The sequence below is a fragment of the Scophthalmus maximus genome, chromosome 5, assembly GCF_022379125.1.
Source record: "Scophthalmus maximus strain ysfricsl-2021 chromosome 5, ASM2237912v1, whole genome shotgun sequence".
NCBI lineage: Eukaryota > Metazoa > Chordata > Actinopteri > Pleuronectiformes > Scophthalmidae > Scophthalmus > Scophthalmus maximus.
In genome coordinates, this window is record NC_061519.1 from 23940310 (window position 1) to 23966336 (window position 26027).

Consider the following 26027-nt stretch of genomic DNA (forward strand, 5'->3'; position numbering starts at 1 on the left):
GCGGTGTTTCTCTGCGTGACATAAGCCAAGTCGACCGAACCACCGCTCCCTCGGGCGGCTCCGTGCTTACTAAACCAGCACCCCTGTCCACCGCTGCGCCATCGCTGCATTTAGCTCGGCGGCTAGAAGAAGAGCTAGCTCGCTGCTCAGGGGGGGCGAACCGCTGGTGCTGTGAACCGCTGGTGCTGCGAACCGGACGACCTAGTTAACCATTTGACAGATTTTACCGAACCCGCAAGACATTTTACTCGCACAGGTCGTGGTGAGTATTTTGTTCCGAGACATTTTTCCATTTTTCCTTCCTTTTTTTTTTTTTTAATCTTTTCTTTTTGGATTTTTTTTCAACGCTGTTTTGTTTTTGCCAGCGGACAGATCGCGATGTGCTGGCTAGCGAGGTAGCTAGCTAGCTTAGCTTAGCTAAGCTAACTTGGAGACGCCGAACTCACGAACGCTGCTTGTGTTTTTTAGAAAGAAAACTCGACGCTGTGGATGCATCTTAGCGACAGGCTCATTTCCCCCTTTTCAACTTTATTTTTTATATTGTTTATTGTGAAAACTTTTCCTTGACCGGACTGAATTGTTTTTGCTACACCTCCAGCTAGCTAACAAGCTAACAAAGCTAAATTCATAGTCGCAGCTGTTCCATAATCGATGACAGATTGTCGACAACACAGTTAATGAGTATTTTGCAGGTTTTGGTTTTTGCAAGCAGAGGAACTGTTCAGTTTGCTGTGTATTTTTCTGTCTTTTTCTTTTTCCTTTTCAATTGATGGTCGGCTAACGTTAGCCATACTAGCCTCCAGGCTAGCGCAGGCCCCTGCGTTGCACACTTGAGGCCTGGTGGGGGCGCTGTCGAGGTCCAGGGCGAGTGTGTTGTGGATGGTTTAGGTCATTTTTCATAATCTCCCCCCTGATTTTGCTCTTCTGGCTCATTTTGCTCTTCTGGCTCATTTTGCTCAGTAAGGATGTTTTTAATTTTTGAATCATGAGTAGTTTTTTCTCTTCCCATGATGAACAGTGATTTTTCTGTTTTTGGAGGCGTTGGACTGCAGCTGGCTGCAGCTTTTGTTGCATAACGTTGCACATGCACATTCTTTAATAATTAAACGTTGTTGAATCAGAAAGAGTGCAATGGCTGTTTATGTGTATCCAAATCAACCCAAGCCTTGGTACAGTTCACGCAGGTACAGGCCACAGATCTACTACGGACAGGAGCCTTTTTCACAGCAGACATTTTGACTTTTGCCACAGTTGGATCAATAAAAATCCTGCGTGTTAGTCAAAGACATTAATAAGTGGGACTCTCTAATTGAACAGTGTAATGGGGAGCACGTGTTTTCCTTTGCTATCCGTCAAAATGTCTTCTGTGGGGAAAAGGGGCCTATGAGCCTCATGTAGTCTTTTCATTAGAAGCTGATCAATTAAACTGGTGTTAACAGTGAATTGGAGCATATTAACCGATACATTACAGGAGGTCCTTTCACTTTGAGGACCAGGGTATCTGCAGGAAGGTCTTGGAATTAAAAGTTTCTTAAATGCAATGCACAAAGGTCTTAAGCATTTTATTCTTCGCCTCTGTAGACAGTGATATACGTTTCATTTGTATGTGGTTGTGGGCTATTAGCTACAAATAAGACGAGTGCTCGAGTGGGTTTTGCATCGGCAGGTGACGTTGTGTATTATTTACAATTTATTTTGTATTATTATTATTACTACTAGTGATATCTTCAGTAGCCACTAGCCAGGGGCACACTTTAGCAAAGACTTGCACTGTTTGAGCACCACCCTTACCTTGAATTGATTTAAATACCACAAAATATTTTCCTTTATTCAAATGATTGTAGGACTTTTTGTATCTGCATCCCTTTAACTGCTATGACCAGTGTAACTTTCTTTTTTATTCAGATTTAGAAACCTTGGGGAAACTAAAGAGGCCCTATAAAATTATATAGAAAACTATTCTGCATCCCAACAGTTGATCTACTGGATCCCATTCCAATTCACACTGTCTTTCAAATGAGTATACTTTTACTAGGTCAATATGATCACACACTACTCGTCTTTATGTTGCTGTCATGACCCACCTTTAGGTTTACTTGTAAATTTAAAATTGCCTAAAATTCAAAATAATTGTACTCAAAACGGATATTCCCCATATTTAAAGATAATTAAATAAATTTAGACCATAAAGTATAACTTGGAGGGGAAAGTTTGATAAACTTGCACATACGGTCATGACTGTCAAGCCACTGCAGTTTATTGTTGTTTATCTGACACCAATATTTATTTCCTTTCAGTTTGTCTAAACAAGAAAATATCTTTGATATATTCACAAGATTAGTCGGTTTCAGATATCGCAGGGGAACATAAACATGTTTTCAAGGATCATTTACACACGTTCAGTTGTGGGTCAAGTCCCTGCTGACGTATGAATATGAAATCTAATGGTTTCGTCTCTGTGTTCAATCTCAGGTTCAGATTAGTTGTGGATCTTTCCTCTGTATTCTTTACACATCTTATATTTAGCAGCAATATTCCACCTAAATATGTATTTGGCGCAGGCAGTTGTCCCAGAGTCAGGCTAGTTGTATTGGGATTTTCCTGGAGACCTATACCTGGTTTTTAGAGCTGATACTCACACACACACTCCAACCAGGTAAGACTCGGTACAAGATAACCCTGCTCAGCTTGACTGAGGTGTGTTTTCTGTCGCCTCAGTATAAATCGCGAGGGGCGCAGGTGAAGGTCAAGACACCAGCCCAAACTGAACCCAGGCCAGTGTCAAACATCAGACAGACGACAGCCCCCTGCACACAGACGCTATGGAGTGAGTGATGAATGTTAAGCCTTCCCCCCATGTCAGCCTGGGGGGGAGAGGGGGTTACTGTTGATGCCACTACTGTTGTCATGTTTTCCTGTGTGAGCGCTCACTTTCTATTCCCAATTTCACAAGGCTTTGGGCTTCACCGAGTGCTCACATCTTTCCCTGGGTCGATCAGAATAATGGTAACATGCACTGTGTATTAGATCGAGGAGTACTTTTGGTGCTTTGCTAATATAGGTAAATCCCTTTGCGCTGTTGGGAAACGGAATATTGATTAGAGCTGCAACAATTGACAGGAAATTAATCGTCAACTCTTTATCTATTTGTCTCAGGAAAATGCTAATTAAATATGAGAATTTGCTCTGTCAAACATGTTTTGAAATGTTGGTCAGACAGAACAAGACATTCAATGATTGCACCTTGTGCACTGCAGAAGAGGCGTTTATCTTTCTTTATTTTTCGTGGATATTATTGACTATTTATCCTTTTGAAAGAAAAAGAACCATTTGCAGATTAGTTGATAGTGAAAATAAGTTAGTTTGAGTTCTACCATCGTTAAAATGAAGTGTGATAGGATGATAGAAGACAATATAATAGGATTTTGGTTATAATGTCGTGGTATATCTTAAATGTCGTCCTCTACTGGAAAAAATATTTCATTACATTTGAGCAATACCGTTTACTTAACAATATGCAACTGTTAATTTTTAAATCAAACCGTTATTTGCCTCTCTGATCCCGAGAGAACAAACCACCATCCCTACATTATTACTTAATGAAAGCATCTTCAGACCCGTCCTAAATCTATATTTATGAATGTTGAGGCTTTAAGTGGACATTCTGTCAGATCTCTTTTGTGCCCACCTCAAAATCCCAAACTGTAAACCCGAGACATACCTGTAGAAAAACACTAAAAACATAACCTTTATATATTTAATTATTATCTCTGCAGCTCAATGTCCTGATTGATATACCATCCAAATGCCGTGGTCCCTTCTCTGTCACTCAGGTGGAAAGATGTTACCTTGACTTAAACCATGTGGCGTCACTGTCGTGTCATTGACACTCATACAGTCATAACCAGACTTTTATCTTGAAAGTCTGTAGGTTTTTGGAGTAAAACAGCCTTTTAATATTGTCAAAATTGTCTCTCCGAGCTCAGACGTTCATCCACGTGGCCCCTTTTTTTTTTTCTTCAGATAGAGAAGTAAGATAAGGAATTTAACAAGGCTGTCGTCCCTTCACACGGTTAGGAATCAAACCATGACATTCTTTGAAATGTTGTCCAGACGCTATTTGATCAGGCTAATGTTTAACCTAGTGTTCAACTCAACACATTGACAAAGCGACGCTCAAAATATCTTCTTCTTTTGTTGACTAAAAGTCAATTTATTTCAGGCCTGTAACTTAAAAAGCTTAACGGATAATCTCCAAACTAAATATAATTTGATGGCTTGTTTTAATTTGCAGCCGATGCAGTGAGCACAAGTTTGGGCACATGCCTCTTGTTTCTACTATCAGGTTGACCCACAACCTCCATCCGTCGTCTCCTTTGTCATCAGCAGCACTGGTTTACTTTTGATTTAACCTTCTTCGTTCCCCAGGAAACCCCGCTGCTCTTGAACGCTGCCGTCCCGACTCACACATCCCCACGGCTGAGGACTCTCCGGTCCTCAACTCGACGACGGGAGCAGTAGCTCGAGAGGGATGAGCGTTTCTCATTCGTGCCACTAAACCCGCGATGTGTCTGTCTCTGTCTCTCTGTGTGTCCGTGTCTTCCTGCCAGTCATTCACCCACCACCGCCAGCCTGATGGCCAGCAACGTCACCAACAAGACCGACCCGCGCTCCCTCAACTCCCGGGTCTTCATCGGCAACCTCAACACCCTGCTGGTCACCAAGGCCGACGTGGAGGCCATCTTCTCCAAGTACGGCAAGATCGTCGGCTGCTCCGTCCACAAGGGCTACGCCTTCGTGCAGTACGCCAACGAGAGGAACGCCCGCACTGCGGTCACCGGAGAGGACGGGAGGATGATTGTAGGACAAGTGCTCGGTAAAGATCCAGTTTTCAAACTGAGCGTTGGATTTTGCTAAACGCTCTTTAAGGCTTATGCTTAAAGAAAACCTCTTTGAGTTTGAGATCCAGGGCCAAAGCTCATTCATACACGTGTTGAATTCAGTCTAGAGGTGAACACAAGGAGCTTGTGTCCCCTTTCAGCAGATGACTGTGAAAACAACTCTTGGTTTTCATCTTTCTGTACATTGAAATGAAAGAACTATAAACAAGCAGAGGACTTGCATTGTAAAAAAAAAAATAATCTGAGTAAGTTGGTGCTGAAGAAACCTTCTATTAATAAGTAAAATTAGACGGAGTTGCCACAGAATGTTTTTTTTTTTTACATATACATAAACCCATTTGGTTCATCTTCACGTCAGCCCACGCTCATTAAAGAAACTCCCATTTGTGAAATACTTGTCATCCTTATTTACCCGGATGCTCTGACTATAATAATGAAAGTCTCTGCTTTATAAAAATTATGGATTTATCCGTAATGCCAAGAGGGAACCTGATGGTATGAGTGAGGCAATCTCGCGACAGTCCTGAGATTGAACTCTCTGCTGGTGAAACTCCCGTTCAACTCTGCAGCATGTTGGCTTCTACGAATAGATGCATGGTTTTGTAGACTGTCCAGTGATGTTAAAAGGGACTCTCTTCCTCAGACATCAACCTGGCTGGAGAACCCAAACCGCACAGGTCAAAAACCACCAAGCGCTCGGCTGGAGACATGTACAGGTGAGTCACCACAGATCTAAACGAGGCCACAGAAACACTCGTCACCTTTTCTCATGGTTCCTTCTAAACGCCTCTTTTTCTCCCTTAGCAGCAGCAGTTCCTCGTTTGACCTCGACTACGACTTTCAAAGAGATTATTACGACAGGTGAGGACTGTTTGCTTGGTTTGTTTCCGGGTTTTGATCGCTCAAGCCTAGACCAGAGTTTTTCTGAATGCTCACTTTGCATTTTGTCCTTGTGTGTTTGATACCAGAATGTACTCGTACCCGTCCCGCGTCCCCGCTCCCCCTCCCCCCCTGTCGCGGGCCGTGATCCCGTCCAAGCGCCCGCGCGTCAGCCTCAGCGGAGGGAGCAGCAGCCGGCGAGCCAAGAGCAGCTTCTCCTCGTCCTCCAAGAGCAGCCAGAGGACGTCTTCATCCAGGACTAGTGAGTGTCTCTGGTAACACGTTACTGTTTTAACCATTTGTACTAGTGAAGGAAAATGAAAACCGGCACGGTCTGAGCTTTTGATTTATATAAGGTTTTATACAACTATCATCTCCTGAAGAGGCTGCAGCTCGACTTGACTTTGTCAAGTGGGTTTAAGGTTGAAGTACCAGGACATATGTCGGCACTTCTTTACAGTATATTAATAAGCTGGCTCCTGAATTTACTGCTCAGGAACTTGAGCGTTATGTCAACTTGAACACTTTTTTCTGATTTCATTATTCATAATACAAAATAAGCAACAATTGCGAGTCCCGGTTAATTTTTTTTATGCAGATAAAATGAATATTTGGAGCTTATAGTCATGAATTAGAAAAGTTCCTTTATTCTGATGAAGCTGTTTATGAAGTGTCTGTATGTTCCAGCTGGTTTGCAGCATGTCGGATCAATCGAGGTTTGATGTTGGTGCTACACGTTGCAAATATGAATTGTTCAAGTGAAAGCTACTAAATTAAATTTATTAATATTAATGAAGCTGAAATATTTCTGGTTTCTCACCAAACAAAAGCTGATCAGAGAGCTTTTTTTAAATTTGTATTCATTTTTTGAGTTAGTGAGTGCAAAACTTAAGCTTGAAGAAATCCAGTAAGGGAACTCAAAAGAAGTCTGATACGATATGTGGATTTGAAGTGCTTGAGGCCAAAAGAATTGTTCGATTTATTAGAAGACGTCATCTTTTCATCTTTTCTGGGAAATTTATATTGAGCATTTGTCACAATTTATATCAACACATCAGACAAGAAGAAAATATGTGTAAGTTGCCGTCCAGGTTTAATTTATTGATTTATGCAAACACAAACCTCAGTTTATGCTCAGTCGACTTGTTTTGTGTTTATGTGAATGGAGATTTATTTTTTTCCCTTCATCACACTCGACTCAAGTTGCTCGCCCAGAATGCCTTGCTTACACTCGACTCTGCCTCCTCCTGTCTCTGCAGTGAAAGTGGATGAGCTGCAGACCATCAAGCGGGAGTTGACCCAGATCAAAAGCAAAGTGGACGACCTGCTGGAGAGCCTGGAGCGCATGGAGAAGGACCACAGCAAGAAGTCGGGTATGGGCGGGAAACCAAGTGTGTGTTTTAATGGGAGAAGCTGAGCTCTATCTGCAAGGCATAACTCTTTTTATCGTATTTATAATAGTCAGAATGTCTTTAAACTCATTCATCAGAGGCAGCTGCTTTTGTTCAAAGGCAAAATCATCTTCCTATAAACCAGTTTTTTATGAGAGAGGATCGTTCCTGAATGCGTCTCCGTGTTTGGCAGAAGCCAAGAGCATAAAGACGGAGCCAGGAGAAGTGACTTCACCACCGCACTCGAGCAGCAAGAAGAACGACGGGATGAAGAGAGACAGGGAGAGCCAGGAACTGAACGACTCGGATGAGGACGAGGAGGAAGAGGAGGGCGACCTGCTGGAGGAGGAAGAGGTGAGACTCCGTTTGAAAGCAGGTCCCACACAAACGGCAGGTTTCATAACTCGTAGTCGCTCGCAAATCGTGGATGAACACGAGTCTCTTAGGATTCTCATATGATCTCATGTTGCTGCTTGGAAGTTACTAATGTGGTAAAAAAACAAGTGTCCAAAAGATAAAATAATTATAAGAACAACAAACTGTTTTTATAATTGTTTTATCTTTTGGACCTTTGTTTTCGTGGTGCATCAAAAACAACTTCTATTTTTTTATGTCGCTGTAAATGGAACTGACAAAACGAGCACTGGAGATATCACCTTGTGAACTTTAATTGAAATTAACCAAACACGAGTTAGACGCTAAACGTAGACGAATACGAAAGTGCACTGGGATTCAAACTTTGCTGCCTAATAAAGGCCAAAATGATGGATTTTTAAAAAATGATTGGAAAAATTGAAAAATCGGTTTCTGTTTACTACACCGTTCTTGTTTAAAGCTACAGTGTGAAATATTTAGAAGAACTTCTTCACTGAAGTTGAATATATTGTCCATAGCCATGTGTTCATATATGTATAATCACCTGCAGCAAAGAAGCAATATTTCTTCGTCAACTCTGAATGAGATAAATACAGTTACATGACGTGGACCCGACCTGCGCGTGAGTCGCCATGTTTGCTACGTCGTGTTGAATACGGTTGTTGCACAAACTGGTCCAGAATACGTCGCATTCGCATTGAATTTTCAGACGCTGCCCGAAACCGGAAATGGAATCAGCGATGCGCCGCCAAGTGTCCCTGCCGGTTGCGGTTTCAACTTTACCACCAGATGCCACCAGAAAATTTTACACTGGGGCTTTAAATAACAGCTTTGAAATTTGATTGACATATTTACCACGCTCCGGTTCAGCTCGTGAACCTGCTGCCACCGTTCCATTGATTTCGATTCATATGAAATGTGATGTGTTTCTGATACAAGCCCATTTTATCAAACTGTGCAGGTGAAGAGTCAAGAGAGGGAGGACGAGGAGGAGGAGGAGGAAGAAGAAGAGGAGGAGGAGGAGGAAGGAGAGCACGTGGAAGGTGACGATGATGTCGACAGTGTCAACGGTGAAGAGGACTCGTAGGCTCAGCCCACAGCGACACACACACACACACACACACACACACACACACACACACACACACACACACAGGTTCCAGTAGGAACTCGGACTCTGTTTTAACACTCGTATTGTAGAGACAAAAGGAAAACGTACACACACAAGCATGGTGGACACACACACACACAATGTCGTCCCGTTGTCCCTAAAGCTGTTATGTTACTTTCTCCAGTCGTCCAGAGTCACTGTCACGGGAATAATTAGCTGTAGGTTTTTGATTTGTGTTTTTACCGAGTCGCTCCTCGTCTTCAGGAGAAGACGGAAACGTGGACACTTGATGTTCTCAGAGACGACATCTCGACGGACATGTCTTAATGCAACGGCCCCCGAAGTTCAGCTACCAAGTAACAATTTTTAGGTCCAATGTCTTTTCCTCATCAGTGAGTTTGTTTGACCCTGTGTGTCTGTATGTTAATGTCAGTTTTTTATACTATTCCATTTCTGTTTAACTGTAAAGAAATAAATTGCAATAAAATATTAAAATTGGATACGTCCTCATGTCTGTTATTCGAGTATATTGTTTTCTGGAGGAAAGAAATCTTGTTTAGTAGTTGAAATGAAACAGACTCAACTGCTGTTTCTGTCAAAAACCAATTCAGTTTTCTAGAGATAGGGTTCAAAATCATTTTATTGCACATCATGCAGTTCATAGTCTGTTTATTGAATCAGAATACACTTAACACCCCTCATTGAATCTTTTAAAGTAGTTTGCTTGGTGAATAAAGAAATCAGTGTTTTAAAAAATGAACAGTTCTACAGCATTTATGGTCATAACAGTAAAGAGAACATTCACCTGTAATAAAATATATAGCGTGGAAGTTTTAGCCTCTTCCATTATCATAAACAGAAACATTTACTGGCCCCTAAAGTTTGGACGCATAAATGGACCAAACACTTTTCAAAAGGAAATGCAAAGAGCAGCAGTGCAATGACAAAAAATAATTAAATATAAAATCACTGAAATACGATAAAGCTGAGAAATACGGAAGAGTATTAGGGCCAATCATAAGGAAAAAATGAGGAGAGAATTTTTAAATTTTTTTTTACATTTCAAGAAAAAAGTCGAAATGTCGAGAAAAAAGTTGTTCTAAAAAAATTTTTTTTTGTTATGACGACCTGATACTCTTTCGTAGAGAAAAGTAATAGCTGAGTATCGACCGCTGCGACATAAAGAAAGAAGTTAAGAAATATGAAGAAAAGAGAAGAAAAAACAAAATGAAATCCTTTTTGCTGAGACGGATCATTTAAAGCAGACGTGCTGATTGGCTGCAGTGAGTTGACTTGTCATCTCTTCTACGAACCGAGTGGGTGGAAACAAAATCTGGAGATCTGGATAGACGAGTCATTTTGTCAAAGAGAAAAGAATTGCAGCTTCGTTTGCTCCCTACAGGCAAATTTTAGGCCAAATGTCATGGTTGAAAATTAATATAAAATCACTGAAATATGACTGATCTTAGAAGAGGAATAGAAAAACGGTGTGCGTAGCTAGAACGCAGTGAGAGGAAATGGCCACTAGGGATGAGTAAAGCACAATAAAGAATGTTATAACTAAAAGTGTGAAAATATAATTCAGTAACAATAACATTTATTCTGTCCGCGAAACCAGCTCCAGGCCACAACCTCCCCCTGGACTCCCTCAGGCGCTCTGCGTGACGGACAGCGCGAGGACGCTCGGCAGGAGAAGCAAAGCTGGTGGCGAAAGAGACGAGACGTCGGTCGGTCAGTCAGAAAATGTCTTTACATCTTTTAACAAAGCATTTTAAAATGCCAAAATGTTGTTAATAATCTTTGGGGAAATGTTCTGACAGTTATCAGAGTTAGTTGTTGTTTTCATGAACAGTTACATTTTTCCTAGAGAGAACTTCTCAATTCAAACCAAATTATTGACATGGATATTTAGTCACAGTTGTCGCTGTCAATCAGGACATTTCACCACCCCCATTGTTATGGCATCGAATAAGTAATTGAAACCCAGATATTATCGGAAAAATAAAAAACACATCATCTATTATCTAAAATAATAGCAACCATATTTGGGGTTTAAAAAAAACGTACTGAACGTGAACTTTGACCTTTTAGTTTGGTCCGTGTCCCATTCGCTCACACGAAGGAGCTTCATGTGCCATAGTGGAGCCAGCCACCAGGGGGCGATTGACATGATTTGGTTTTACTTTTGGGAGCTGTCATGTTGTCCATGTTTATATATACAGTCTATGGGGGCAAATAACACTTTCTCCATTTCCCCTTCAAATGTTCTACACAGTAATTTGAAGTATCAGCTAATTTAAATTACAAAAAAATTATTTCAGGAATCCTTCTGGACATGACCTCAATTATCAGACAGTTTAAGGAAAGCTGAGGTCGTCGGGGAGGATTGGTTACGACGGGGCAACCGCTTAAATCCAATCCGGTTTCTAGCTTGTTGCTCCGATTGAGTGCATGTACAGTATTAGGCCCACGCTAAAGTATTGTTTTACTGTACGTCAAGCCTTCAAGATGTGGACAGACTCAAAGGTGTAAAAGTAGGAGCCATGTGTCCCTCTGAATTACAGCATCCAAGGAGAAGAATAGGAAATGGCCGTGTGTTGCTCACCGTGGGAGAGGAGAACACTACTGGCTCCTGATGGTGTGGCGGTGGCGGTGGCGGTGGCGTTCGTGGCCGGGGATGGTGTGGTCGGGACGTTGCTGGACGGGTCGGCGACGTTCAGAGGGCCGCTGATCAGTGAGACGTTGAACGGGCCGAGGGTACCTGAGGAATAAAAGTAGGAACACACGGGAGTGTGCTTGTTGGAGGGGAAGTGTATTTTGGACAAGGACAAAATGGTCTGTGAAATAAGTTGAATCATGGAGGGGTTTTGTGTCCACTCACTCCCATTCAAGGGGCCGGTCCCCAGCAGGATGGAGAAGGTGGTGGTGGCGTGGCTGCTCCTGGTGTCGGTGGCGTTCACACCGGGCACGTTGAACTCGCACTCGATCACATCGCCTCTCACCAAACCTCGGATTTGGGTCACTCTCTGCAGAGCGGGATAGGATTAGGGGAGATGCAGGACAAGTGTGACCGTTCCGCCTTTTGGATGAATTATTTTGGTTGGAAGGAACCAAAAGGAAATCACAAAAAACGTGAACGCAGCAAATTCAAGAATGGCCCAAATGATTGTTGTTTTCGGATCTGCATGTTTTAGCCTACATATCAATTTTTCAATTTCTGAGCAAGATTTCTGACTCATTTTGATTAAAACCTATATACAGGGACTGTTAGTAGGGAAATCTGATGTATATGACCTAAACATTAGCACTTTAAAAAACAGACTGTTCAATTATTTTATGATTTTTTTTCTTCTTCTAATTGTTAGTTACTGTTTGACAATAGGTTGTTGTTGACACTGAGCGCTGACGCCAAAGACAATTTTTTATGTATGCTATTTTCAGCAAACTAAAAACGGACAAATATTTGTCCTTTTAAGCAGATCACTAACCAGCAGACTTTCCAAAGTCAGTTTACATGTGTATATCTACCAGGAAACCATAATGTGTGTAGTGTATTTGACTTTTGATTCCCCACATATGTTTGAAAACACCTGGATAAATTACAAGGTGGCTCATTGGATAATTTGAGTGTGAAAATAATATGTAAACCACGTCACATGGTCGCACCAGATGTCGTCCCAACTGAATATTTATGGGTGTGCATCCGTCGACAGAGCACCGAATGGGGGAACGTCTTTTGAAAGAGCGGTGTTCGTCCCAACATCTTGACTTGTGGTGGTCAGATAGTTTATAATCATTTTTTGGGAGGTTTGTCTAAAATATCAAGTCCGTGCACGTTTATTTCCATTCAAATTGAATTCATGTCATCTGAAACATAATCCCTACCGGGAAGATATGGGAAAATGATTTAAGGTTGTTTTTTTTAAATGTGAATTTATTATAAACTACACATATTTTATCACAGGTAATATATTTTTAAAAAACACCTTAGTGCCACAAGTGCATGTTTTACACTTTCTGTTCATTCAGTTTCATATTATATTTGGAGGATAATTTAAATATAAACTTTGTTTACTCCTTTACAGTATGCGGGTGAAACGTCAACCCCACCTCTGGAGGGGGCGTAGCATCCGTGTTGTTCCCCCGCATTGTCCCAAAGAAGAACGTCCCATTGTCCGAGGAGTTTGAAATATTTCAATACAATATTTGTTTATTCCCTCTATATGTCAGAACAGGTAAAAAAAAAAGAATAAACAACCTCACCCTCTCCGCTGGAGTGAGCGCAGCGTTTGTGTTGTTCCTCTGCATTGTCCGGAAGAAGAACGTCCCATGGGAGGAGTTCTGACCGCAGAGGAAAAGCTCACTGGTTCCCTGGGGAGAGAAGAGGAGGTGAAAGAGGAATTTGCTTCCTCGTAGGTACGACGACTCCAACGTCACAGAGTGTCTTTGTCGAGGCGGGAAACAAGTCAGTAATGTGACGAACTAGTCAACACGATGGTTTAAGTTTCCAGCTCTTTGGGGGTTTTCTGTTGTCTTCATGTTTTAATGAGGCCTGGCTGTGACAGTAAGGATCTGAACTGAGCTGTGGGGCTGTTGACTTTATTCTTGCATGTGGCGAAACAAAAATGATATCGCTTCGTCGTTTGCACGACAATGGCAAATTCCGATGTCACAACGTGTCTTTGTTTAAGCCGGAAACAAGTCGATAATTCTGATGAAAGGACTTTTGAAGCCACTGTGCGATGTCTTTTTTTAAACTTCTGTTTTCCCTGTTCTGCAGGTTCTCTATGTCTCGTTCGCTAAAATCGCCTGAGCTCGACGGCAATGACGCAATAATAACAATAGTGATGATGATGATAACAACATTCATTTCACCGCATTTTCTTGACGTTACAAAGTTCAGCACAAATGGATAAAACAGCAAAACAAATGGATACATTAGGAAAACTGACAAAATGACTTGAGTTGGCTCATTGGGGGTTTTTCTATCGTCTTTATGTTTTGATGTAATGATCTGAACTGAGCCGTCATGTATCACGAAGCTCGTGTTGAGTGTTTCATCACGACCTGCGTGCTTTTATTAACTGGATGCGGGGAGAAGGTCGGGGGCAGACACGTTGGACTCTATGAGACAGCCACACATTTTGTGTCCGCGAATCTGAACTGTTGGATTTGGGGAAGAGGCCCCAACTTGCTGTGAGACGGAATACATTTGGTAGGACTTCTTGCAAAAGTGACTTGATATTGAAGTCACAAACTCCTTTCCAGATAATGCACGAGCAAAAAAGATGATTGGAAGTAGCCTCTTGTTTGCTTTTTTAATGTTTACTAGTCTTACTGGCTCTTGATGTCTTCCTGAGCCCTTGTTCCAAAACTAATCTCATCTCGGGGGGCGGCATTAATGATGTGAGGTGCACGTGCGTTACCTCGGTTGCGTTCACGGCGAGTCCCAGGGCAACGTAACCCTTCGAGGTTCCTCTGAGTTTGAAGTACAGGTCGGTGCCGTTGGGGGCCGCCGGGGGGCCGGCGACCACTGACGCAAACAGACAGGTCCCGTTTCCTGCCGGGTCGCAGGCGCCCGGTTGGTCCACGCACAGCGCCGTGACGCCACAACCCGCCCGGGTGACGTTCACCTGCTGGACAACGAAAGAAAAAAGCCTTTCGTGTTGAAACACACCTGGAAATTTCATTTTGGTACATGTAGGGAAAGTTATAGACTAGGCTTTTTTTAAACTTGACCCAAACTAGGGACTAAAACTCAAGAGGCCTCTGCCTCTACTACTTCAATTTGAATCAGAATTTTTCTTCTTTTTTTTTAAGTCATTCCATTATGACTTCCTTAACACTGTGAAAGTGCAATATTGAATAACTGGAGTCATCAGCAACGGGGAAACAACTTGGTAGATGTGCAACACTAATGAAACAACACATCAACTAATCAACATGTCTTAATATAACAGTGCAGAGAACTATGAGGAGAACGAGTTAAGACAACATAAACTAAAAGTCCTTGTGGTTTATAGCTATATAAACTTTAGGCCTTGAATAGTTTAGTTTCTCTAAGTGGGTGAATAATGTAGAGAGAAAAATTCTCAATCAAGATAAAGCCCATGGTCATTAAACAAATATTAAAATGATTGTGTGCGCACAGTACAAAGCTCAAAATGACACGGTGGAGCTGCGTACTGTACCGAGGAGATTAAGGCCAATGAGAACCAACCTGTGTATCATTGGCAAAGGACAAATGAGACGTTCCTCTGACAACCGGTGCCACAAAAACCACCACTGCAGCGACCAACAGGATCGCTCCTCGTTCCATTTCCGCCTGGGAGACACGGACAGTCACACAGAAGAGGAAGTGTTCGAAATCTGAAAAGTGAGATCGAAGATCTTTTAACCCTTCTGCCACCAAAACCTTACAGTTCTTAAAGAATCGTGGCGACATTGACACTTTTTTTAAACCATATAACCTGATGCCATTGATGCCTTCCTGCAGTATTTCAACTTTCGTATATACATAATATTTAATACTTAATAACTTACTTACACGTAGACATCACCTTAATCATCGATAATGGCTTGAATCAAAGAACACACCTTTATACATTTCAATTCACAATTCACATTTGTTTCCTGGTCAAACGGGAAACAAAGGTTTTGCTTTATTTATACATTTTTTATTCTATAAAACACATAATGTCCAAATTTGTATTTTAACAATATCTATGAGTGTAATTCTGCCAAGGAAAGTTTGTCCAAATGTATATTAGCCCAATCACAGGTTTGAATTTACATTGTGACAGAAAACAATGCATTTAAAGTGTTTTTTATTATTATTTTTGTCATACACAAATACTGTATGTGCAGCTAGAGGTTATCAAGACATCGCAAACTCACTGTCACATCCAAAGTCAAATCCAGAGTGTTTTGGGGTATTTTTTTTACCAAGATTACCAAAAATACTTTACTATAAATAAGTAGATGAATATTTATCACATTGTCCATCTTGCCTTGAGATGAAGATGAATAAATAAAACACAACTAACTTAAAGCAACTATTTCCATTGTTGATCGACTGTACATGAAATTACACTTCAGGCGTTGGTCTAGCCATTTCAAGGAAATGAATTCTCATCAATCATCTCAGTACTAAAGTAAACACTTTAGTGAAGTATCACTTCACTCTCCTCCCACCCTCTTTTTAAACGCTGTAATTACTCCTACTTTAATTCTTAACATCAACTCAATGAAATTGTTACAGAATAATCAAAAACAAATAATAACAAAAATGCATGGATTGAGGATAACCCAAAACGGAGAAGAAAAAAAATGCTGTTTGATGTGAAGTTTTGATGAGAGACTTACCTCTGAGCTGCTAAAGTCAAACTGTTGAGTTGAAGAAGTGTTCTCACTTCAGATCAGCAGACGTCAGCGCGGATGCTCACAGTGGCTGTGGTGGTGGTGGTGGTGGTGGTGGTGAAGATGGGGGTGGTGGTGAAGATGGGGGTGATGGTGAAGATGGGGGTGGTGGTGAAGATGGGGGTGGGGCGTTCCGCAGCATCCTGGAGGAGGCGTGGCTCTGCAGATACCTCATCGTCTGCGTCACCTGCTTCTGGAAAAAACCCACGTCACTGTTGGGGGGGAAATTAACAGGTTTTCGTCGATCTCACAAAGCACAATCTTCAAAGAATGAACTCAATTTTCTTTTTTTTGATTATTGAATGTGGGCCTAATTATTGTTTTTCTAACAGTTGAAAATATGCTTTACTTTGTTTGAATTCTGTGCCTTGCTTCCTGGTTAAACATTACGCTGATTAGATTATGAAGTCAAACTTTCGCATGATAACAGTCATGCCCTCCAAACCCCTACATGTCAAAATTGACTGAACGTCACAGCGCCACCTACTGGCAACGGGAAGTTACAAGTTGTACACTTCAATGTGTCCGCTGCCTCGGAGGTTCACCTCAAATTTGGTCTGCTAAGTTGTGAGACGTTGGCGATGTCATAACATGAATTTTTTTACCATGTGTTAAACGGTGTTCCCATGGCGACCTATGGTTCGCCATCAATTACGAATGTTGTGTTTGAGGGACTTGGGATGCTCAGAATCTCGTGACCTTGACAGATGGGTTAAGAGGGGCGATTCCTCATGTCTGAAAAGCCTCTTTAGTCTAATTGTGGCAAATTGGCTCGCTAGCGCCTCCTATAAAATTTCAAAGTCAAGCCCCCCACCTTTAAATTTCATGTAGTTGAACGAAATTTGGTTGGCACGTGCATCATGTGGGGACCTACAGAAAAAGCCATTAGCTCCTCCCACCTGGATGTCGGCCTTTTTAAATTTTTTAACATTTCACACACTCATAGATTTCAGTCCCCTATATAAGCCTGTTTTTTTTTGTGGGGGGGGGGGGGGGGCGTTCAAGATCTATATCTCGCAATTTTAAATAAAGTGATATAAAATTCCGGGATGCACCTCGCACCAAAATGCAATGGGTTCTTTTCTTTCTTGGCCCATATCCCATCCTTCCACAAAGTTTCAAATCCGTTCAGTGCTTTTTGCCTAATGCGCAATAGAGGTGCAGTTCCTCTAATGGCCACTAAAGGCAGTCTCTTGGACAGAATTGAAGTGACTGGAAAAAAACAATACAGTTAGTACATTTTACTAACAAGAAATTAAGGCCTTAACTGCTATTTTCACTTCATCGATGTACGTCTGTGGTTTTAAAACGTACGGTTTCATTACAAGGATCTTTCGATTTGAAAGTCTTGCGCCACCTACTTTGCCCATATGTGGATTTCCTGGCTCCAGAACAGGTTGAGTCATCCGTTGCAAATCTTTTGAAAAGGAATGAAATGGGAATTTCCAGCTGCAGTTTGACCTACGACTGCTCCCGCCTATTATTTTGACCTTCTACAAAAACGGACTTAAGTATTTATAACGATTGGTGATAACGCAACAACCGGGATTTTACTGGGGCGAAGGTTTGAAGTTACAAATCTCATTTCAAATACCTCTTTTTTTTTTCAAATGACGGTGCGTCATCGGGAGTTCACTTCTTTCGAATTCAGCTTAAAGGCAGATGTATAAAAAAAAAAAAAACTATAGCTGTGGACAAAACACCAAATACAGGAAGCGACATCATTAGAACGTCTTCCGTCATGAGAATCTGAAACGCCACCCTTCAAAACAAAGACCATTTAGTTCTTAAACAGGTTTCAGAGATCCTTCATCAAACAGTCTGCAGGTTTGATCGTCAGCCAGTTTGGTTTGTTTGACCTAAATACACTCCTTAAAAGAGCCCAGTCCACGTGTAAGTGTGTGCGGCCGCTTGTTGACAGTAAAGAAAGACGGAACAAAGTCCAGGAAAGAGAGACTGTTAACTTGAGCTACTCACTATTAACAGTACAATTCAATTCAAATGTTATCTGCGCGGCGCTGTGTATATATCTCGAGGCACTTTACGTAACATCGACCACTTTCTTGGTTATGAAGAAACGAAACAGTTCCCACAATGAGCAAACATTTGGTGATAATGGAGATAAGAAACAAGACCTTTTGAAGACATTTCTGCACAGATGTTCGTGGTCCTCGCAGGATGAACCCCACGGATTTTGGTGAATTCCTGAAGAGCCACGAAGCTGAACCATGAAATTGCGTTGTTTTTTGTGTGTGTGTGTGTGTGTGTAAAATATGTCTCCACAACATGAATTGCTGAGACTTTTGTTCTCCTTATGATGGATTGTGCACGGAAGAGTATTAGGGCCATTCATGAGAAGAAGAAAAATGAGGGGAATATTTATTTTTTAACATTTCAATTTTTTAAATGTCGAGAATAATGTGTATTTGTGTTTCTCTATGGAATAGAATCATTAATATTATTTTCCATATATAAAAAGCTCATATACCTTTATTCTGGAAGTGACATTCGTGACCTGTTCCAATCCTCCCTGTCCTTGTGCATTTAAAAGTTTGATCACATCATCAGGAGCAAATGAATACAAATATAAATACAATTCTAAAAAGACATAACAGCATCATGTTTTCAGTAAACTCTCATAGCTTATTTATTCGATAAGAAACCAACACCGTAGAAAATAATGTTTACCCATTAAAAAAGAAAGAAAGATACACAGGGAAGATATAAAACATCAGTAGTGTAAACGGACAACGAGTGGTCAAGATGGCTGAAAGCACGAGCGTGAAGGAGGCGGAGCCTGGTCAAAGTGCAAATCTCCCACTGTGCATCAGAAATATTAAATATACACATTTTTAAAAAGGTGTTTCCTCTGGCACAACATCAGTGAATCATTTTCATCAGCCATAAACAAAACACTCGTAGCATTTATATAATTTCAAGTCAGAATTTTATCTTAACTAATCTACTGTACAGATTTTTATTACAGATGCGGGGGGGGGGGGGGGGCAACGCAACGAGAGGTTCAGCCTTTTTTTGGTAAAAAAAAAAGAAGAAGAAAACAAACAAAAGACAAATGTTCAAATCCTTTAAAAGATTTGAAAATGTCTGACCTTTGACAACATTTTTAGAATATCTAAAAGATACACTGATATCATACAATTCTGCATATAGATGCTTTTAAGGGCCAGGCAGTTCATTTTGGTTTTAGTCGACCAGGATGTTTAAGATTTCTGTTTCTTCTTCAAGAGCAAATAATAACATAATAACATTGTATTAGTGTAAAAACAGCAGCGTCTCTTTCCTCATCCAATACATGGCACACATTGAACCCATTAATTCATACGTACAAAAACTATCAACAATATTCAACCGGGGCTTTTTGTGCCGTAGAAAGAAAGTTCTTGCTCTTAACACTTTTATTTTAAATAAAGTTTTGAGCAGCGACAACAACATCCCAATCAACTTTTGTGTCTTTCAGGTGAACTCTCTCTTGACATTAATTTTTTTAAGGCTTTTGTTGTTTTTATCGTTTGTTTTATTGATGTTATTTTCCTTATATTTCACTCGGTTCAGTTTTATTTTATTGCACTGTGTCTAATTTGAGGCTATAATTTCTAGGTCTTCATGTTGTAATCACTCTGTAAAGGAATAAATAACAGCTCACGTTGCTGATCTTGGTCTCGTCGTTGCGATGGCGTATCGCAATAAATAGAAAGTGTGGATTGTCGTTATCGATCGAAACTAGATATTGAGTCCGTCCTCCTGCAGAGCTCGAGATCCCAGACGGCTGCACTCATGCCTTCTGTCTCTGTCGCTTCCTCTCCTTTGTCCCTCCCTCCTCCGACCCTCTCCATCCTCCCTGCTCTTCCTCCTCTCCTCCTCCTCCTCCCCGTCGCCTCCCGCTCTCTCAAACTGCCTCCTGGCGCTCTCCACCCTGCTCCCTCGTTTCTCGTCACGCTCTCCTCCGTGGCGACTCCTCTGCGACGCCGACTCCTCCCTGCTCTTCCTCCTCTCCTCCTCCTCCTCCCCCTCCTCGCCTCCCGCTCTCTCAAACTGCCTCCTGGCGCTCTCCACCCTGCTCCTTCGTTTCTCGTCACGCTCTCCTCCGTGGCGACTCCTCTGCGACGCCGACTCCTCCCTTTCCCTCGCCGCCGCCGCCGCTTCGTGACTTCGATGCGACTCTTTCCTCGCGGCGCTTTTCCCGCCGTCTTCTCGTTTTGTCCATCTCTCCGTCTCTCGCGGTTGATCCCTCGCTTCTTTACTTTCTCTCCTCTCTCCTCTGCTCGCCTGGGCTCTCCAGTCTTTTGCTCCTCGCTCCTCCTCCTCCTCCTCCTCTGTCCTCCTCCGTCGCTCCGTCCTGTCACTTTCCTTTCTGGCGAGTCTCTCCTTGTCCGTTCTGTGTTCACTCCCCCCTTCTCCGTCTCGGTTGCTTCTGCTGCTGTGCCTCCCCACGCTCCCACTTTCCTCCTCTTTCTCTCTATTCACCGGTTTCCATTCGTGCCTTATCCCTCTTTCATGCGCTCTGCCGCTCTGGCTCCTCTGACCTTCTCTCTCAGATTTCACCCTCTCTAAACTGGGGTTTCCACTCAAGTCTTCTCGCTTCGAATCACCCGATTTACTCTCAGCCCCCTCCCGTTCTCTCACGTCCGCCCTTTTCTGTTTTTCCTCCGTCTTTTTATTCGCACCAGCATCTGCTTTTGCCTTGTCCTGCTTGCTCTCATATTTCTCTTTTACAGCTGTTATTCTGTTCTCGGTTTCTTTGTCTCTTTTGCTTCCTTTCTGAGATTGAGATTCTTTTAAAACTTCCTCTTTAGCAGCTTTGACCATGTTCTCATTTCCCTGCTCTTTGTCCTGATCTGGTGGCTTCACCAATTTGGATTCAGATTTGCTTTCTTCTTCCGTTTTACTTTCCTTCTTTCCATCATCTTCTCTTGTCTCCTCCTCCTCCTCCTCCTTGTTGTCCTTTTTCTCTTCATCTCCCTTTTCCTTTTTCTCCTTACTTTTCAGAGTTTCCTTCTCCAGCTCTTTGTTCTTCCTCTGCTCCTCCTCAATCTTCTTGTCCAGTTTCTCCTCCAGCAGGTCCAGCTCCTGGTCCAGCTCGGCCAGCTTCTTGGGATCCGACTCAAAGTTGTCTTCGACCTCCACCTCGATCTCCTCGATCTCCTCGTACTCCTCCAGCTCGATGCCGTCCATGGTTTTCTGCAGCTGCGTCTTGATCTTGTTCAGCTCCAGGAGACCGCCTTGAAGGTCTTTGCAAACGTCTCTGATCTTGGCGGCGAATTTGGTTTTGGCGCCTTTGCGGAGCTCGTGGGAGTCCTTGGCGAGGAAGAAAACATCCAGGGCCAGGAAGAGGGCCGACATGACCCCCGTGGTGACGCTGATGGCCTGGGCAGCTTTGGCGGCGCCGCCTGCGGCGCCCAGAACCTGCACGGTGCTGATGAGCTTGTCGGTGTTGATCATCAGCGCTTTGCCGGCGCGGCCGCCCTCCTTCATCACATGTTTGATGTTGTGGTTCATGGCCTTTCTGGCAGCACTCTGAGAATATTTCTCAAAGTCCCACTCCTGCAGGGTGTCCATTCCTTCCTAGAGGAGGACAGAGGGTCAACACAGTCCCAGAGAGGTTAATTCTTTTTTTTTTAAAGACACATTCATTTCAAAACTGTTACTACTCGGCATTATAGCACTCTTTCCCAAAGATTTCTGACCATAAAAGAAAAAAAGAGTCATCCGGAGATGACCAGCCAGCAGGGTTAATAAGACCCAGATTTATTGCAAAAGTGCATAATTTCAGGATATTTATTTCACATTTCTCAACTGACCGACGCCCACAATGGTGCAGAAACGATGACTCAATCATTTGATTGTGTAATTTGTCAAACATAAAACAGCATTACACATCATCACACCTCCCCTGGTGTTTAGTTTTACTTGCTGTTACTGTTTTACGTCATTGTAAATTTAACATTTTTCGAGTGTCCAACGGCTGGTCGGACAAATCGTTGCCTCAAACTCACCCTGTGATGGTCCTTTTTAACTATCATGACATTTTAGAGACCAAATCTGAAAAGGTAAAAAAAAAAACAAGCTAATTCTCTTATCTATCTGTGCAACCATTTCCTCACCTGCACGAACTCCATGCACTCTCTGATGTCCTTGATCTCGTCCTGGTAGTCCTGGATCATCTTCTCCAGCTTCTTCCGGTCCATGTTCGAGTGAACGGTGTCCGTGATGTTGGCCGTCGCCGAGGCGATGCTGCCCGCCGTCGCCACGCCGATCCCCACGGCCGTGACGATGATGGAGGCACCGAAGGTGAAAGGTGCCAGGATGAGCCCCGTGATCGTGGCCAAGCTACCCGCGACGCTGGCCACCCCGCCGCCCACGGCGGCCGTCACCGTTCGCTTGTGGAACTGATCCGAGGCGTCGGCCAGGGCCAGGAGCTCCAGGATGCGTTGCTGCAGCGACGCCCCCCGCTGGTTGAACAGGCGCACGAAGAGGCGAGCTGCCATGTAGACACGGTCAGCCGCCTGCTCCAGGGCCCTGCAGGGAGACGGAGAGACGAGAGCTGTGAGGGACGGACACTCAAGAGATAAAAGGTCTCAAACACACAAGTCTGACAAACAGCAGTCGATTAATCAATCAGTTTGTTATAGCTGGCAACATTTCGAACATTGTTTCAGTCATTTTCGAAGAAGTACTAGAAAATTCCACATATTCTCTGGTTGTTTACCAACTTGAAAAAATGACTTCACAGAATTTATCTGTTTTCCCAATTTAAGTAATTTTTGGGGGGAAGTTGGTAGACAATTTTCTTTTTTCTCAAAAGGCAAAATTTGCAGAATCCATTTTGTTAGATATGATAATGAACTGAATTGGATTTTGGAGCATTGGTCGGATTAAGCAATTGAAGATGTCACCTTGGGCTCTGGGAAGTTTTGACTGACACTTTTTTCAATGTTAATTGATATTTTGTCGACCAAATGATCAACAGACATGAAAATAATCATCAGTTGCCACTGTACCTTTACGCATATGCCCCAAGTGACAGTTGCAGGTGGACACAGGAAGACATGAATATAAATAAATATTGGCATTTATTGTTTGGCAAAGAAATAGATAGAGACAATTAAGAAATCCCCAAATTGCCAATTTTTTTTTTTTTAAGACAATAATTAAAAAAATAAAATAAATAAATAAAACTATAATTACATTTGCTCGTCTTCCTGCTGGAAATTGGACGTCTCGTTCCATTCTGTCCAACCTGGAAACGGGCAGCAACAAAAATACAATAAGTATAATTCATAAAATACATAAAAAAAGACACATTTATATATATTATATATATATATATTACAAATAAACAGTGAGAACAATCACACTTGCCTTTCACCGTGTTCCACCACTCTATCAGCTCATCAGTCTCCTGAAAACAAAGACATGTTATCCACGAAGAGAAAACTGATGTTCTCGTACATATCAAGCACAAAACACACACACACACACACACACACACACACACACACACACACACACACACACACACACACACACACACACACACACACACACACACACACACACACACACACACACACACACACACACACACACACACACACACACACACACACACACACACACACACACACACACACACCTCAGGCTGGAGAGGGTCGTCTTCTGTCGGGTACGTGGCCATCTCCACAGGCTGGACCTCCACTGTGCTCTCCTGGAGAACCAAATACAACAAGGACACGACTTTTAACACACGGTTCTGAATCTTTGAACTCTCGTACTGTTCTAGTTTGATTTAGATTTCTTTATTTTGTTTTTGTTATTTTGTCGACCACACACCGACGTTCCTTTTTTCCTTTTTTGAATGACAGGCTGATAACATATGACTACGTTTAAAAAGATGGTCAGAGTTTTTGACAAAGACTCTGTTGATATTATTTCTATAATATTTCTTTCTGTACATCTATTTTTTATAATATCCTTATGACCAACCTGTGCCGGGTTCAGCTCCTGCATCTCCACAGCCTCCTCGATGAGAGACATCTCATCTGCGAACTTCAAAAACCATTCATGGAAAATGAAAAAATAAATTCAAAAAGTGGACGAAGATCAAATGTAGAAACAGGATATATTCATCCGAGTCTTTTATTAACTTTTTATCCCCAACTAACGTATAAAAATGCAAAAAACTTTTGAAAGTAACATGTTCAGCATGTTCATGTTTATGTTCTTTGATGCAGTTAAAGAACAGGAACATGGAGCAAAACAGCAAAGTGAGACCGAGGAATCACTACGCACCTGAGTGGTCCTGGGTATTTTGGGAAGAGTTTTCTTGATTCGGAACGACACAACCTGAAGAAATAAAAAGAAGAAAACATCATGTTTTGCAGCTCAAACGCAGCACAGCAACTTGTGCTTATATCATCTGTTGAAATAAATGCCATGTTTTCGGTATTTCTGTCATTTTTCCGAGTGAGCGACGACTCACTCGTCTTTTCTTCTTGATCGTCCTCCTGCGTCTCAGCCCTCCTCCCTCTGGCGCCTCCACGTCCACGCTCTCCTGCAACGGAAACCCCAAAAACATTTTGTTCAACAGCAGCAGAGCAACACGCAGGTGATCCCGCGAGGTTATCGCCTTAACCAGCTCACACAGCAACTCTCTTATTATACTATCATCATTTTAAAATGATTTATCTTTCAGAATTTCTCTCTGTATCCATCATGAAAACAGTAGAGAATGTGAAACTCAAACCTTTCAAATCAAATAACTATGTATAGAGAGCAGAGGACTGGAAATTCAAGAAAAATTCTATTCCTCACTCTAATTATTCGACTTAAACGAGATCTCACACATCTCAGCGTTGATGGTACCGTACCTGTGGTACCACAGTTCTGGGCGTCCTCCTGAACATGCCGGCAAATCCTCCTTTTGTCTCCTGTCACGATGGAAAATCACAAAACATTTGCATGAGTCACAAGAAAGATAAGAAAACTTCCTCATTCATCTAAACAGGTTAACACACTGAACACGACGCTCACCTTCGGGGCGTTTGTAGCTTCAAGAAGATTCTCAGTACTGGCGGAAGATTCTCCGTGTGCTGACTGATCCTCCCGAAAAGCCATGAAATAAAATAAAAACATGCCATCAATTAGTTTAAAAGGTTTTTATTTCAGTAAACTGAAAATACCGATGTTGAAAATGTATTTTGAACGTTCACCTGCAGAGAATCTGGTCTAGTCTCCCATTTCACAGCAGGTCTTGTCCCGTTATTGCTCATTTTAAATCTCATTTAAAATGCTACGTCTTTGATACAATTCAGGCTGATTCTATTCCATGATCATATTAAAACGTATCATTAGGGCCCGAGCCACTGGCAAGCATTGCCAGGCGAGGACGTATTGCAATTGAAAGAAATATTATTAATTCACGCTGCGACCTGCCCGAAAATCTGCACACGCATCAGAACCGGTGAACAATTTTGTATTTAGGGGTCTCGGGCATTGGCCTGCCAAAATGACTGGATAGAGCCCCTTACCACAATTATTCCCTAGCCTTAGAATTGATGTAGATCGACAAAATCTTGTTATCTTATTGTATTTGTGTCTTATTTCTTAATAAATCATCTTCTTTGAGTGTTGCTTTCCTTTGCCTCGAGTGCAAAGCACATTGGCTCGACTCCTGTTGTTTATTAATCTGCCATATAAATACATTTATCTGGACATCTAACGCTCTGCGAGTCGCTTTCCTCAAACATTTGACTTCAAGAAGCTGCAAAGACAGAAAAACCTGGCTTTTTTATGAAAATTCATCTTTTCTCTGGAGTTTTTTGTGTTTTTGTTCGTGTGGTCGACCGATCGGAGGCATTCAAATATGTGCAGGGAACAAAACATGATGGTGAAAGCTCAATATTCGCTCCGTCAGCTGCATCCACAGACGTG

General features: G+C 42.1%; 3 protein-coding genes across 17 annotated transcripts in view; 1 reads left to right on the plus strand and 2 right to left on the minus strand.

Moving 5' to 3' along the window:
- On the plus strand, nt 1–23725 carry hnrnpc (heterogeneous nuclear ribonucleoprotein C). Of its 10 annotated transcripts, none has more exons than XM_035633858.2 (10): nt 1–262; nt 2719–2827; nt 4611–4876; nt 5545–5617; nt 5709–5762; nt 5870–6042; nt 7040–7171; nt 7365–7525; nt 8508–8616; nt 8922–9157. In XM_035633858.2, exons 2-10 carry the CDS (start codon nt 2823–2825, stop codon nt 8945–8947), a joined length of 999 nt encoding a protein of 332 aa, XP_035489751.2. In that variant the 5' UTR covers nt 1–262; nt 2719–2822; the 3' UTR covers nt 8948–9157. The 10 variants fall into 10 exon arrangements, 8 of the variants coding, with proteins under 8 accessions (XP_035489751.2, XP_035489754.2, XP_035489756.2 ...); XM_035633861.2 differs by having other exon boundaries at nt 2–262; nt 7040–7153; XR_007030754.1 differs by lacking the exon at nt 8922–9157 and adding an exon at nt 23709–23725 and having other exon boundaries at nt 5–262; nt 5706–5762; nt 8508–8702.
- LOC124850023 (putative ferric-chelate reductase 1) lies at nt 9280–16182 on the minus strand. Of its 2 annotated transcripts, none has more exons than XM_047332026.1 (7): nt 16023–16182; nt 14878–15026; nt 14084–14290; nt 12921–13028; nt 11539–11683; nt 11263–11418; nt 9280–10358 (listed from the first exon to the last, which is right to left on the minus strand). In XM_047332026.1, the coding sequence occupies exons 2-7, from the start codon at nt 14974–14976 to the stop codon at nt 10306–10308; spliced, it is 768 nt and encodes a 255-aa protein (XP_047187982.1). In that variant the 5' UTR covers nt 14977–15026; nt 16023–16182; the 3' UTR covers nt 9280–10305. The 2 variants fall into 2 exon arrangements, with proteins under 2 accessions (XP_047187982.1, XP_047187981.1); XM_047332025.1 differs by having other exon boundaries at nt 14084–14293; nt 16023–16181.
- LOC118310674 overlaps nt 18699–26027 on the minus strand; it is a 24340-nt gene continuing 17011 nt past the window's right edge. For all 5 annotated transcript variants that reach the window (XM_047332011.1, XM_047332008.1, XM_047332012.1 and 2 more), the window contains 10 exons: nt 25128–25190; nt 24965–25024; nt 24577–24648; nt 24387–24440; nt 24081–24143; nt 23731–23802; nt 23457–23496; nt 23283–23334; nt 22199–22613; nt 18699–21659 (listed from right to left, as the gene is read on the minus strand). In XM_047332011.1, coding sequence (XP_047187967.1) covers nt 19818–21659; nt 22199–22613; nt 23283–23334; nt 23457–23496; nt 23731–23802; nt 24081–24143; nt 24387–24440; nt 24577–24648; nt 24965–25024; nt 25128–25190 — 2733 coding nt within the window. In that variant the 3' untranslated portion in view covers nt 18699–19817. The remainder of the gene's footprint in view (nt 21660–22198; nt 22614–23282; nt 23335–23456; nt 23497–23730; nt 23803–24080; nt 24144–24386; nt 24441–24576; nt 24649–24964; nt 25025–25127; nt 25191–26027) is intronic.